This window comes from Somniosus microcephalus, chromosome 31 (assembly GCF_052327205.1).
Source record: "Somniosus microcephalus isolate GS21.2 chromosome 31, FLI_Smic_1.0, whole genome shotgun sequence".
Taxonomy (NCBI): Eukaryota; Metazoa; Chordata; class Chondrichthyes; order Squaliformes; family Somniosidae; genus Somniosus; species Somniosus microcephalus.
Genome location: NC_141017.1, coordinates 19747426 through 19757451, shown reverse-complemented (window position 1 = coordinate 19757451; position 10026 = coordinate 19747426). Strand labels below are relative to the sequence as shown.

The 10026-nt window shown below is 51.0% G+C and overlaps 1 protein-coding gene across 2 annotated transcripts in view; it reads right to left on the bottom strand.

Annotated features, from left to right (window-relative positions):
* Nucleotides 1-10026, bottom strand: part of LOC147097607 (adhesion G protein-coupled receptor E3-like) — a 113146-nt gene that overhangs the window by 4170 nt on the left and 98950 nt on the right. For both annotated transcript variants that reach the window (XM_085971578.1, XM_085971577.1), the window contains 2 exons: nt 8302-8470; nt 2315-2460 (listed from right to left, as the gene is read on the bottom strand). In XM_085971578.1, coding sequence (XP_085827704.1) covers nt 2329-2460; nt 8302-8470 — 301 coding nt within the window. In that variant the 3' untranslated portion in view covers nt 2315-2328. The remainder of the gene's footprint in view (nt 1-2314; nt 2461-8301; nt 8471-10026) is intronic.

Sequence of the window (10026 nt, the reverse complement as noted above, 5' to 3'; positions counted from 1 at the left end):
GGAGACCCCGCTGTTCGATCTCAGCCGTGGGATTAGCGGAGTGCCTGGGGACTCGGCCAGTAGCACTTGGACCCGAGTTGCTTGTGTCTAAGATTTGGAAGGCCAACCCCACACCTCCTCTTGATTTGGAAGCTGAACGAGGCTGGAGGCATATCTACATCCTCCTGCATCCCCAGAGGTGCTTGGAGATATGACTGCCCGGGTCAAGGAATTGTCAGCCAGGTACACTGACAATTAGCATCTGAAATAAGTTGGAGTAGCTGTGGGCATCATTATTGTGTTCACAGTACCCAGGAGTGATATGAGCAGTGATTCCAGTTAGTAATCACAAAATTAGTGTGCAGGTACAGCAAGTAATCAGGAAGGCAAATGGAATGTTGGCTTTTATTGCAAAGGGAATGGAGTATAAAAGTAGGGAAGTCCTGCTACAACTGTACAGGGTGTTGGTGAGACCACACCTGGAGTACTGCGTACAGTTTTGGTCTCCTTATTTAAGGAAGGATATACTTGCATTGGAGGCAGTTCAGAGAAGGTTCACGAGGTTGATTCCGGAGATGAAGGGGTTGTCTTATGAGGAAAGGTTGAGCAGGTTGGGCCTATACTCATTGGCGTTTAGAAGAATGAGAGGGGATCTTATTGAAACGTATAAAATTCTGAAGGGGCTCGACAGGGTAAATGCTGAGAAGATGTTTCCCCTAGTGGGGGAATCTAGAACTAGGGGACATAGTTTCAGAATAAGGGGAAACCCTTTTAAATCGGAAATGAGGAGGAATTTCTTGTCTCAGAGGGCCGTGAATCTTTGGAATTCTCTTCCCCAGAGAGCTGTGGAGGCGGAGTCAGTGAATATATTTAAGGTGGAGATAGACAGATATTTGAATGGTAAGGGGGTCAAGGGTTACGGGGAGCGGGCAGGGAAGTGGAGTTGAGGCCAAGATCAGATCAGCCACGATCTTATTGAATGGCGGAGCAGGCTCGAGGGGCCGAATGGTCGACTCCTGCTCCTACGTCTGATGTTCTTATGTAATAAAAGGGGGGATGAAGGAACGTGCGTTTCAATGCGACATGGTAGCTCAAATCTAAAAATCAAAAAGGCTGATGGAATGTTGGCCTTCATCACAAGAGGTTTGGAATACAAAGGGGAGGGAGCTGTACAGAGCCTTGGTCAGACCCCCTCTGGAGCGCTGCGTTCAGTTCTGGGCACCGCAACTAATGAAGGATATATTGGCCTTGGCGGGGGAGCAGTGCCGATTCACCAGAATGGCACCGGGGCTTAAAGGGTTAACTTATGAGGACCGGTTGCATAAGCCTGGCTTGAATTCCCTCGAGTGTAGAAGATTGAGGGGCGATCTGATCGAGGTGTTTAAAATCATAGAAGGATTCGATTGGCGAGATTAAGAGAGACTATTTCCTCTGGTGGGAGGAATCCAGAACAAGGGGGACACCATCTTAAAATTACAGCCAGGCTGTTCCGGAGGGAAATCAGGAAGCACTTTTTCACACAAGGGGTAGTGGAAATCTGGAACTCTGTCCCCCAAAAGGCCGTGGAAGTTGGGGTGAGGGAGGGATATGGAGCATAGGCGGGTAAACGGAGCTGAACATAGGAGCAAGAGGAGGTCATTTAGCCCTTCGAACCTGTTCCACCATTCAATGAGATCAAGATTGATCTGCGACTTAACTCCATGTACCCGCCTTTGCCCCATGTCCCTTAACACCTTTGGGTAACAAAAAGCTATCAATCTCTGATTTAAAATTAACAATTAATCCCGAGCATCAATTGCCGTTTGTGGAAGCGAGTTCCAAACTTCCCCCACCCTTTGCGTGTAGAAGTGTTTCTGAACTTCACTCCTGAAAGGTCTGGCTCTAATCTTTAGGCTAGACTCCCCAAACCAGCGGAAATAGATTCTCTCTATCCATCCTATGAGTTGAGGTACAGATCAGCCATGGTCCATTTGAATGGCGGAGCAGGCTCGAGGGGCTGAATGGCCTCTTTCTGTTCCTATGCTCGGGAACATACACAAATGACAAGGTGTTTGATTCATGGGTTGATATATGGCCAGTTCATTCCCAAGAAATCATAAGCCAATGGGATATGATTTGGGAGACTAGATGCAGCATTGGGTTCAAACCACATTCCTGCCTGGGAGGTGACTGGTCACTGAACACATGCATTAGGATCTTAAGCATGCTTTCACTGTTAAAGAGGTATTCTTTAACTAATTCTTGATCAAAGCTAGAGGTGAGGCAAAACCTCTCCGAGGAGCTCGACAGGCATTTGACCATGAACCCGCACCTCCAACCCCACATTGATAATTACTTTGGTTTGATGTGTTACACCGAGGTGCTAGAAGCTGCAACGTGGCTCGAGGAGGAGGGCCTGGAGGATTCGGAGAAGATCAAGTATTTTGGTATCTTCATTGTAATGCAGAACCTTGCAATCCACCTCCGGTATTCGTCTCGAACCTGTCATACACAAAGGGGAACACGCACAACAAGTGAGCTGCATATATTGCGGTGCCACCCAAACACATTAACTGCTTCTTCCCTCTTATACACACAGTCAATGCTGGGACACTCAGTCCTGTTACACACAAAGTCAGTGCTGAGACACTCAGTCCTGTTACACACACAGTCAGTGCTGGGACACTCAGTCCTGTTATACACACAGTCAGTGCTGGGACACTCAATCCTGTTACACACAATGTCAGTGCTGAGACACTCAGTCCTGTTATACACACAGTCAGTGCTGAGACACTCAGTCCTGTTACACACACACAGTCAGTGCTGGGACACTCAGTCCTGTTACACACACACAGTCAGTGCTGGGACACTCAGTCCTGTTACACACAGTCAGTGCTGGGACACTCAGTCCTGTTACACACACACAGTCAGTGCTGGGACACTCAGTCCTGTTACACACAGTCAGTGCTGGGACACTCAGTCCTGTTACACACAGTCAGTGCTGGGACACTCAGTCCTGTTACACACACACACAGTCAGTGTTGGGACACTCAGTCCTGCTACACACACAGTCAGTGCTGGGACACTCAGTCCTGTTACACACACACACAGTCAGTGCTGGGACACTCAGTCCTGTTACACACACAGTCAGTGCTGGGACACTCAGTCCTGTTACACACAGTCAGTGCTGGGACACTCAGTCCTGTTACATACACAGTCAGTGCTGGGACACTCAGTCCTGTTACACACACACACAGTCAGTGCTGGGACACTCAGTCCTGTTACACACACAGTCAGTGCTGGGACACTCAGTCCTGTTACACACACAGTCAGTGCTGGGACACTCAGTCCTGTTACACACACAGTCAGTGCTGGGACACTCAGTCCTGTTACACACACAGTCAGCACTGGGACACTCAGTCCTGTTACACACACAGTCAGTGCTGGGACACTCAGTCCTGTTACACACACACAGTCAGTGCTGGGACACTCAGTCCTGTTACACACACAGTCAGTGCTGGGACAGTCAGTCCTGTTACACACGCACAGTCAGTGCTGGGACACTCAGTCCTGTTACACACACAGTCAGTGCTGGGACACTCAGTCCTGTTACACACGCACAGTCAGTGCTGGGACACTCAGTCCTGTTACACACACAGTCAGTGCTGGGACACTCTGTCCTGTTACACACACAGTCAGTGCTGGGACACTCAGTCCTGTTACACACGCACAGTCAGTGCTGGGACACTCAGTCCTGTTACACACACAGTCAGTGCTGGGACACTCAGTCCTGTTACACACACAGTCAGTGCTGGGACACTCAGTCCTGTTACACACGCACAGTCAGTGCTGGGACACTCAGTCCTGTTACACACACAGTCAGTGCTGGGACACACAGTCCTGTTACACACACAGTCAGTGCTGGGACACTCAGTCCTGTTACACACACACACAGTCAGTGCTGGGACACTCAGTCCTGTTACACACACAGTCAGTGCTGGGACACTCAGTCCTGTTACACACACACAGTCAGTGCTGGGACACTCAGTCCTGTTACACACACACAGTCAGTGCTGGGACACTCAGTCCTGTTACACACGCACAGTCAGTGCTGGGACACACAGTCCTGTTACACACACACAGTCAGTGCTGGGACACTCAGTCCTGTTACACACACAGTCACTGCTGGGGCACTCAGTCCTGTTACACACACAGTCAGTGCTGGGACACTCAGTCCTGTTACACACACAGTCAGTGCTGGGACACTCAGTCCTGTTACACACACAGTCAGTGCTGGGACACTCAGTCCTGTTACACACACAGTCAGTGCTGGGACACTCAGTCCTGTTACACACACACAGTCAGTGCTGGGACACTCAGTCCTGTTACACACACACAGTCAGTGCTGGGACACTCAGTCCTGTTACACACGCACAGTCAGTGCTGGGACACACAGTCCTGTTACACACACACAGTCAGTGCTGGGACACTCAGTCCTGTTACACACACAGTCACTGCTGGGGCACTCAGTCCTGTTACACACACAGTCAGTGCTGGGACACTCAGTCCTGTTACACACACAGTCAGTGCTGGGACACTCAGTCCTGTTACACACACAGTCAGTGCTGGGACACTCAGTCCTGTTACACACACAGTCAGTGCTGGGACACTCAGTCCTGTTACACACACACACAGACAGTGCTGGGACACTCAGTCCTGTTACACACACAGTCAGTGCTGGGACACTCAGTCCTGTTACACACACAGTCAGTGCTGGGACACTCAGTCCTGTTACACACACAGTCAGTGCTGGGACACTCAGTCCTGTTACACACACAGTCAGTGCTGGGACACTCAGTGCTATTACACGCACAGTCAGTGCTGGGACACTCAGTCCTGTTACACACACAGTCAGTGCTGGGACACTCAGTCCTGTTACACGCACAGTCAGTGCTGGGACACTCAGTCCTGTTACACGCACAGTCAGTGCTGGGACACTCAGTCCTGTTACACACACAGTCAGTGCTGGGACACACAGTCCTGTTACACACACAGTCAGTGCTGGGACACACAGTCCTGTTACACACACAGTCAGTGCTGGGACACTCAGTCCTGTTACACACACAGTCAGTGCTGGGACACTCAGTCCTGTTACACACACAGTCAGTGCTGGGACACTCAGTCCTGTTACACACAGTCAGTGCTGGGACACTCAGTCCTGTTACACACACACACACAGTCAGTGCTGGGACACACAGTCCTGTTACACACACAGTCAGTGCTGGGACACTCAGTCCTGTTACACACAGTCAGTGCTGGGACACTCAGTCCTGTTACACACACACAGTCAGTGCTGGGACACTCAGTCCTGTTACACACACAGTCAGTGCTGGGACACTCAGTCCTGTTACACACAGTCAGTGCTGGGACACTCAGTCCTGTTACACACACACACAGTCAGTGCTGGGACACTCAGTCCTGTTACACACACAGTCAGTGCTGGGACACTCAGTCCTGTTACACACACAGTCAGTGCTGGGACACTCAGTCCTGTTACACACGCACAGTCAGTGCTGGGACACTCAGTCCTGTTACACACACAGTCAGTGCTGGGACACTCAGTCCTGTTGCACACGCACAGTCAGTGCTGGGACACTCAGTCCTGTTACACACACAGTCAGTGCTGGGACACTCAGTCCTGTTACACACAGTCAGTGCTGGGACACTCAGTCCTGTTACACACACACACAGTCAGTGCTGGGACACTCAGTCCTGTTACACACACAGTCAGTGCTGGGACACTCAGTCCTGTTACACACACAGTCAGTGCTGGGACACTCAGTCCTGTTACACACGCACAGTCAGTGCTGGGACACTCAGTCCTGTTACACACACAGTCAGTGCTGGGACACTCAGTCCTGTTGCACACGCACAGTCAGTGCTGGGACACTCAGTCCTGTTACACACACAGTCAGTGCTGGGACACTCAGTCCTGTTACACACACAGTCAGTGCTGGGACACTCAGTCCTGTTACACACACACAGTCAGTGCTGGGACACTCAGTCCTGTTGCACACGCACAGTCAGTGCTGGGACACTCAGTCCTGTTACACACACAGTCAGTGCTGGGACACTCAGTCCTGTTACTCACACAGTCAGTGCTGGGACACTCAGTCCTGTTACACACACAGTCAGTGCTGGGACACTCAGTCCTGTTACACACACAGTCAGTGCTGGGACACTCAGTCCTGTTACACACACAGTCAGTGCTGGGACACTCAGTCCTGTTACACACACAGTCAGTGCTGGGACACTCAGTGCTATTTTACATACATCGAGAATTACTCAGTGCTATGATGACCCACGGTTAACTGTCAATTGTGGCTCAGTTGGTAGTGCCCTCGCCTCTGAGTCAGAAGTTGTGGGTTCACGTCCCACTCCAGGGACTTGAGCACAAAAATCTAGGTTGACTCTCCAGTGCAATCCTGCTATTTATCCCTCAAACAACATCACTAAAACAGATTATCAGGTCATTAACACATTGCTGTTTGTGGGATCTTGCTGTGCGCAAATTGGCTGCTGCGTTTCCTACAATACAACTATAACTACACCTCAGAAAGTGCTTCATTGGCTGTGGAGCACTTTGGAACGTCCGGTGGTCATGAAAGGTGATTGTAGGGTTTGGCCGGTGCCAACATCAGTGGGCGCATGTGCCTGAAGGATTTTTGGACTTTTAAAATGGAGACGCGCGTGGTCTGCGTTTCAAAATGGAGTTTGGATTTTTGGACTTTAAAAGGGACTGCCTGTTGGTTTCTGTGAAGATAGCAGGAAGTGTCTGTCTTTTTGGGTTGCCATGGGACCAGTCTCAACGCTGACGACATGAAAGGCAGGAGCCTTCTCATATTCGAACTTGTGAGATTTGGGGAAAACCACCCTTTTTCCATGGAGCCGGGATGTCTGGATGGACAGTGAGGTTTGGAGGCCAAAAGTAACACCTCTGGACTCTCTCAATGAAGGAGCAGTCAAGAACTTAACAAACAGTTAGCACTTTGAGTACTGCTCATCTACAATAATGGCCTAACATTGTTTTCTTCAAGATGACCAATCCAGGACAAGCGACATCATCAGGTAAACCAACTAGCATCTCTGCGACCATGGTAACCAGGAACTGCCCAGCTAGTTTTGTGTATTATACGGGGTATAACTATGCTGAACGTTGGGGATTCAGGGCTTGCTTTTCTCTACCATCTGTAACGGGGTTCTCCACGTAGTTATGTGTCCGCCAACTCGCCACGAACACCCGAAGTGAGCGCCTCGCCATTCTGCCTGAACGTAACCCTCTAGGCCTCATCGCATGCCTCTGTTAGGCACGGTTCTGTCTCTGGAGTCGAACGGAGCTGGGACCGCGTGAATCAATGACAAGGGCTGGTAATTATATCCAGCATACACCTCTAGAAATCCCCAGGACCGCCCATGTGTTTGGCTGCTGAGGAACTGAAAGTGTCCAAGATGCAGGCTAGGATGGGTGTGTGTGTGTGAGGAGGCTTCCAAGTGTGGGTTCTGACCAAACCGGGAGAGGGGTTTAGTTAGAAGGGTTTTTCCATTATCTAGGCTTAGATTCTGGGAAGGGGTTGGTTAGGCATAACCAACAGGATGGGTATTTTAGTCTAAAGTTATAAGCTAGTGTCCACGGTCACCTACTCGTTCTGCCATAAGCAAGAGGAGATGTGGTTGTCGTTTTGTGAGTGTAATAAGAGGAATCGATCTTTGACCAACCTGAACCCTTTCATTTTGTCTGAGTCAATTATACTCTATCCATAGTAACTCCTTGGGTCCGAACTTGGGGTTTGTGGTGCTTGTGGTTCGCGTTATAATTCGGAAGACCAACCGGGTGGCATCTGGTCACGGCCGGGTTACACAGTAATCCCGCTGGGGATGCTGCGCATTGGGCATAGGAGAAAGTTCTGACGAAAGGTCATCGACCTGAAACGTTAACTCTGTTTCTCTTTCCACAGATGCTGGCTGACCTGCTGGGTATTTCCAGCATTTTCTGTTTCTATTTCAGATTTCCAACATCTGCAGTTTTTTCTTTTTGTATTGGGCACAGGAGAAGACCTATTCGGCCTTAGTCTCTCTCTCTGAGGGATTACCCGCTAATCGACAGGCTGGGCAGGGACTATTGGCAAAAGCTCCTGCCATCCAAGGGAAACAACCCAAACCGGGGAGTTTTTAATGCACGGGTCGACTCAAGGGAGAGTCATAAAAACACGGGGCACACAGAAACACCCTACATGATATAGAAATACAAGTCTTTCTTTCTTTCTATGGTGCGATGACCCTTACCTGCTTGTTGATGGCACAGTGCAGGATAAAAATGAGCGCGCCCTGGAAGCTGTTGATTAAGGTGAATATATAAGCCAGTGCGATGGTCCTGGCCTGGAAATGGAATATTCCAAATATCCAGGTGCAGCCAAGCAAAGCCAACTGAGCAATCGCGGTGAGGATGAACACTCTGTACAAGGCAAAAAAAAGTGCAATCAAACCTCAGGCCAGCAAGTAACCTCTGACAGATACCAGCACCTGGAAAACCTGTGGGGATTCTCTGGTGGGACACCAGCACAACCCCAGAGAGATGGCGTAAACAGTGAGAGACCAGCAGAGGGAAGGGGGTAGAAGCAGGGAGTGGTGTTTTGGGTATGGGGAAAGAAAAGGTCAGCAAGAAATTCAACGGGGGAGAAGAATAGTCCCACAATGAGTGGAAGAGGAGAACCGGCTTAAATTGAGACGGGAGGAGACGAGTCTCAATATAAACTGGGAGAGCTGGATGGGGTACAGTGTGTGTGTGAGGGTGGGGAGTTGGATGGGGTACAGTGTGTGTGAGGGTGGGGAGTTGGATGGGGTACAGTGTGTGTGAGGGCGGTGAGTTGGATGGGTGCAGTGTGTGTGAGGGTGGGGAGTTGGATGGGGTACAGTGTGTGTGAGGGTGGGGAGTTGGATGGGGTAGAGTGTGTGTGAGGGTGGGGAGATGGATGGGGTACAGTGTGTGTGAGGGTGGGGATTGGATGGGGTACAGTGTGTGTGAGGGTGCGGAGTTGGAAGGGGTACAGTGTGTGTGAGGGTGGGGAGTTGGATGGGGTACAGTGTGTGTGAGGGTGGGGAGTTGGATGGGGTACAGTGTGTGTGAGGGTGGGGAGTTGGATGGGGTACAGTTTGTGAGGGTGGGGAGTTGGATGGGGTACAATGTGGGTGAGGGTGGGGAGTTGGATGGGGTACAGTTTGTGAGGGTGGGTAGTTGGATGGGGTACAGTGTGTGTGAGGGTGGGGGGTTGGATGGGGTACAGTGTGTGTGAGGGTGGGGAGTTGGATGGGGTACAGTGTGTGTGTGAGGGTGGGGAGTTGGATGGGGTACAGTGTGTGTGAGGGTGGGGAGTTGGATGGGGTACAGTGTGTGTGAGGGTGGGGAGTTGGATGGGGTACAGTGTGTGTGAGGGTGGGGAGTTGGATGGGGTACAGTGTGTGTCAGGGTGGGGAGTTGGATGGGGTACAGTGTGTGTGAGGGTGGGGAGTTGGATGGGGTACAGTGTGTGTGAGGGTGGGGAGTTGGATGGGGTACAGTGTGTGTGAGGGTGGGGAGTTGGATGGGATAGAGTGTGTGTGAGGGTGGGGAGTTGGATGGGGTACAGTGTGTGTGAGGGTGGGGAGTTGGATGGGGTACAGTGTGTGTGAGGGTGGGGAGTTGAATGGGGTACAGTGTGTGTGAGGGTGGGGAGTAGGATGGGATAGAGTGTGTGTGAGGGTGGGGAGTTGGATGGGGTACAGTGTGTGTGAGGGTGGGGAGTTGGATGGGGTACAGTGTGTGTGAGGGTGGGGAGTTGGATGGGATAGAGTGTGTGTGAGGGTGGGGAGTTGGATGGGGTACAGTGTGTGTGAGGGTGGGGAGTTGGATGGGGTACAGTGTGTGTGAGGGTGGGGAGTTAGATGGGGTACAGTGTGTGTGAGGTTGGGGAGTTGGATGGGGTACAGTGTGTGTGAGGGTGGGGAGTTGGATGGGGTACAGTGTGTGTGAGG